This window comes from Sphaeroforma arctica (assembly GCF_001186125.1).
Source record: "Sphaeroforma arctica JP610 unplaced genomic scaffold supercont1.2778, whole genome shotgun sequence".
Classification (NCBI taxonomy): Eukaryota; class Ichthyosporea; order Ichthyophonida; genus Sphaeroforma; species Sphaeroforma arctica.
In genome coordinates, this window is record NW_014037780.1 from 1 (window position 1) to 4,960 (window position 4,960).

At 39.8% G+C, this 4,960-nt stretch overlaps 2 protein-coding genes across 2 annotated transcripts; one reads left to right on the forward strand and one right to left on the reverse strand.

The window, feature by feature from the left end:
• Nucleotide 1: 1 nt before the first annotated feature.
• Nucleotides 2–633, forward strand: SARC_12981 (hypothetical protein; the record flags this gene model as incomplete). The annotated part of the gene is made up of 1 exon (XM_014292900.1): nucleotides 2–633. A coding segment is annotated over one exon (632 nt), but the record flags the coding sequence as incomplete, so codon positions are not given.
• Nucleotides 634–1,048: 415 nt separating this feature from the next.
• Nucleotides 1,049–2,566, reverse strand: SARC_12982 (hypothetical protein; the record flags this gene model as incomplete). Its single annotated transcript, XM_014292901.1, has 1 exon — nucleotides 1,049–2,566. A coding segment is annotated over one exon (596 nt), but the record flags the coding sequence as incomplete, so codon positions are not given.
• Nucleotides 2,567–4,960: the final 2,394 nt, after the last annotated feature.

Consider the following 4,960-nt stretch of genomic DNA (forward strand, 5'->3'; position numbering starts at 1 on the left):
GATATTGGTATTGATATTGATATTGATATTAGTATTGATATTGATGTTTATATTGATATTGATATTGATATTGGTATTGATATTGATATTAATATTGATATTGATATTGATATTGATATTGATATTGATATTGATATTGATATTAGTATTGATATTGATGTTTATATTGATATTGATATTGATATTGGTATTGATATTGATATTGATATTGATATTGATATTGATATTGATATTGATATTGATATTGATATTGATAATAATATTGACATTGATATTGATATTGATAATGAAAACGATATTGATATTGATATGGATATTGATATTGATATAGATATAGATATTGATATTGATATTGATATTGATATTGATATTGATATTGATATTGATATTGATATTGATATTGACATTGATATTCATGCTCATATTCATATCTATATTCAAATTTATATTGGTATTCAAATTCATATTGGTATTCATATTCATATTGATGTTGATATTGATATTGGTAATGATATTGATATTGATATTGATATTGATGCTAATAATGATATTGATATTGATATCGATATTGATATTGGTAGTGATATTGATATCGATATTCTTATTGAGATTGATATTGGTATTGATATATGATATTGATATCGATATTGGTAGATATTGATACTGATATTGATATTGATGTTGATATTGATATTGATATTGATATTGATATTGATAATGATATTGATATTGGATTGATATTGATATTGATATTGATATTGATATTGATATTGATATTGATATTGATATTGATATTGATATTGGTATTGATATTCACACTCGTATTCATATTTATATTCAAATTCCCAGCATCGTTTAGTTTATATCTTGGCAGATAACACTCGCAAATTAAAAAAAATGAACAAATCATATTGGGAACAAAGTAGCTTCATCTTGAAATAAAAACACCATGCATACCCACAATTTGGAAGTACACTAGAGACATTGAAGCACAAGAGTATTTTACCACAAGAGAGAATTAATCGCTACCACACCCGTGAAACGTTCCCAGGCCATCGATAGAACCACAGGTCAGTATTGCAATACGGCAGTGATCTTTATTTGTATCTCTAGTCCTCCAGTTGGCCAACATTTCCATAACGTACATTTCTATATACACTGACGACTATTGTCACCATTTTACACACGAGGAAAAGCTGGATTTTTATACTCTACTACTCTGTTGAAATGCCAAGACCCTTGCCTCAGTCAAACGGTAGGTTAATTGATAGCCAAACTGTAGAAACATCGCTGTGAGAAGGTTACGTTTTCACTGAACCTAGTTGCTCTACGGAGAATGAAAACCAGCCGACCCTTCGAAGATGGCCTATAATGCAATCGCGCCGCTCACCCGAGGTGTGCTTGAACTTTGACTTTGACTTTGGACGCCTTGGGTGACTCCTGCATATCAAATTCATAACTCATCAATCGGGAGATATTTGCAGCCGTAGTTATCCACTGTACTACATGTGTGATGCCGCAAGGACGCCACCAATTAAACACATCCATGACAAGATTCGACGTTTCATCACGCAGCGATTTCTTATGGCTTATGCCGATACGATTTATCGTCGTGGGCTTATGATATATCTCGAAGCGCTGCTCAACTATGTCAATTACCTCACCACCGGCTTAGCTGTACAAGTACATCTATAGCAGGCTGGTGTGCACGTATGCTTCTCTACAAGTGACATCGCTTCCGTGAGCACATACTTTTGCATTTCACGGCCGAAGCCATTGCACTGATCGAGATGCTACTCAGCAATTGGTCACAAGGCAAATACACCAGTCTTTAACCACTACTGCCGTTTGTGTTGTGCATGTTCCCATACATATCGCCTCATACATCTCGACTATCAGCGCCTCGGCATCATATGTACAACCATATCAAACCCTAGAAACTAGGGTTGGCTAGCGTGGAAAAACACACCCTAGTCCGACAGCACGCCATCGAGCCAATCCTCGAGATCATCCTCTTGCGCTGCCTTCGACCGACTAATCTGGTCAGGTTTCATACTTGACGCGAATTGCTTCTCAACCACTCCCCCGTGATCGGCCGGCGCTGTGGTGTCTGAGCCAAGATTTGCACACGACTGAACTATGCCCCTAGTGCCGCCACGTGGTGTGTGCAGAGGCGAGTTACTCAAAGAAGTCTCAGGAGTGTTGCAGTGGTATGCCTCCGACTGAGCGAAGACGCCACTCTGCGGGTTGGAAGGCTCGTTTAAAGCCGCGGCTGGGCCTGACTTAGCGGAAGAGGGTGTGTTTGTATGTGGTGTTTCTACACATATTCGCGTGTTCAGGCATGGCTGGGTGTATGTGCATGCATCTGTATGCGACGGCGTGGCCTGTACAAGCTGGGGAATATAGTTGGGATACTTTGTCTCTCTCCGTTTTAAGTTGTGGTTTGCAAGCCATTGCCCCTCTTCAATCTTTGCGTCCGAGAAGATCCGCCCTGGTCCTTGACACAGGTTAGTGTTCAGGACATGACACAGCGGTATGCACTCTAACGCAGACATCAACTCAGCCCTGTGCGAGGTTGATGGAGAAGCGAACTGCTGAACTGTATGCAATTATATGCACTTGATGGCTACACCCGAAATCCATGGAAAAGGGTGATGTCCCTTCAGATAGAAATGGAAATGTAGGCACGAATTGGGGATTCATGTGCTTAGACGCTACGGAACATCAGGACATCGACACTTTAATTGTAAACGCATACACACACACACACACAACACCACAGAATGCAGAGGTGTGCGGGATACTGCAATGTCCCATAAGGAGTAGGCAGATACATAAACTAGTTTACATACCAGTGGAACCGATCTGCGGCTACTTACAAGCCAGCTACACACACTCGGTACTACGTACAACACGCCAACAAGCCTGTACAACACTACACGTACACACCCAATATAATCCATGGACATGGCTATGCATATACAAACGGTGGGGGAACTAAGCCAGAACCACACACAACCCGCTTAAATATACCAACACGTACACGTACGAGTAGGCGGAAACACACATACTGGAAAGGTTCATCTAAGGATGACTCATCCGAGTAATGTGACGTTGACCAATCAGTCTCGTCGGCCATTCGATAGTAAGAACTGACACCGGCAGACGAAGCAGCTATGCAGAGGGTGTGCAGACCCAACAATAGACAATGCAAGTGATGAGCAACGGACACACAGAGGACAGGCGCATGTGCATTCTATGTTTTATGGCCTATATGCCAATGGAAGGGGCAACCGATGGGGCCTAGATGCGAATAGAGTGGCTTGCGGGTAACCTATACTCACGGTGTGAAAGTGAGATCGAGATGATGAAGAAGAAGATACGATGGCGAGCATGTAGTGGAGGCGTTATAAACGCATACAGTGCTCCAGAGAGTTAAATGAGGTGGCTGGAGTAGGGTAGTGCAATGCTGTATCACACACAGACCAAGCCCTTCTCCAACCGAGCGAGTAGTAAATAAGCCGGGTGACTAACCCAACCAATGTAGTGCTAGATTGGTTGGTTCAGCCATTCACATAGTCTACTATAGGCCAAGCTCTCAAAGTAGCACAATCGATACACACAACCGCAACCCTAAGCGCACCTCAGTTCACCACACACCACCGCTACACACCGCAAGCCGTCAGACTGTGTACATCGCAAACAGCCACCCACTTTCTGTCTGTATCATTTAATGTTAGGTGAGTCTCTATTATTAAATGCAATGGTGATACAAAATATGTACATCGAAACAGCCATCCCCTTTCTGTCTATATCATTAAATGTTAGGTGAGTCTATATTATGTAATGCAACGGTGATACAAACTATATACATCGCAAACAGTCACCCACTTTCTGTCTGTATCATTTAATGTTAGGTGAGTCTATATTATTAAATACACAGGTGAACAAACTATGTACATCGCAAACAGTCACTCACTTTCTGTTTATACCATTTAATATTAGGTGAGGCTATATTATTAAATGCAATGGTGATACAAACTATGTACGTCGCAAATAGTTACCCACTTTCTGTCGCTATCACATAATGATAGGCGAGTCTATATTATTAAATGCAATGGTGATACAAACTATGTACATCGCAAACAGTCACCCACTTTCTGTCTATATCATTAAATGTTAGGTGAGTCTATATTATTAAATGCAATGGTGATACAAACTATGTACATCGCAAACAGTCACCCACTTTCTGTCTATATCATTTAATGATAGGTGAATCTATATCATTTGATGCAATGGTGATTTACAACAATTCATATTGACAAACGATTTCATTATATCGCACACAGTCGCGTGTACATGACCTACCACTCTCCAGTATGTTCTCCAGTCGGGCGTGTTCACTCCTGGCATCACCTGAGTCCAATAGGGTTTAGGCTTTTAGGGTTTAGGGTTCTTGGCGGAATGAGCTTGATTTGTATTTACATCTTTGGTACACTCACGCAGACATCAATCCACGGGTCTAGTCGATGTATAGCTATTGACGGGTTGTTTATTTTAATTCGCACATCCAGGGTTAAAACCCTAAAACATCCAGGGTTGGGCGTGTGTGTACTACACACAAATGTAACACACAAATCAACATATCTAATCCATTTGTGGATCCATGATACTAAGAAGCTATCATTCATATACAGAGATATGACTCCCATAGCAACACGTACTTATGTCCACACATGTATATGTGAAACCAATACACGGTATCGTTTTATGTTTGTTATCTCTAATTGGTTTAAGTCACCATGACAAATATCCGTCACGATTGAAACAAAATGCAAACAAACGTAACTTACGACAATATATATATATATATATATATATACATATATTACATACACACACACACACACACACATATATATATATATATAACAACACACACACACACACACACACACAT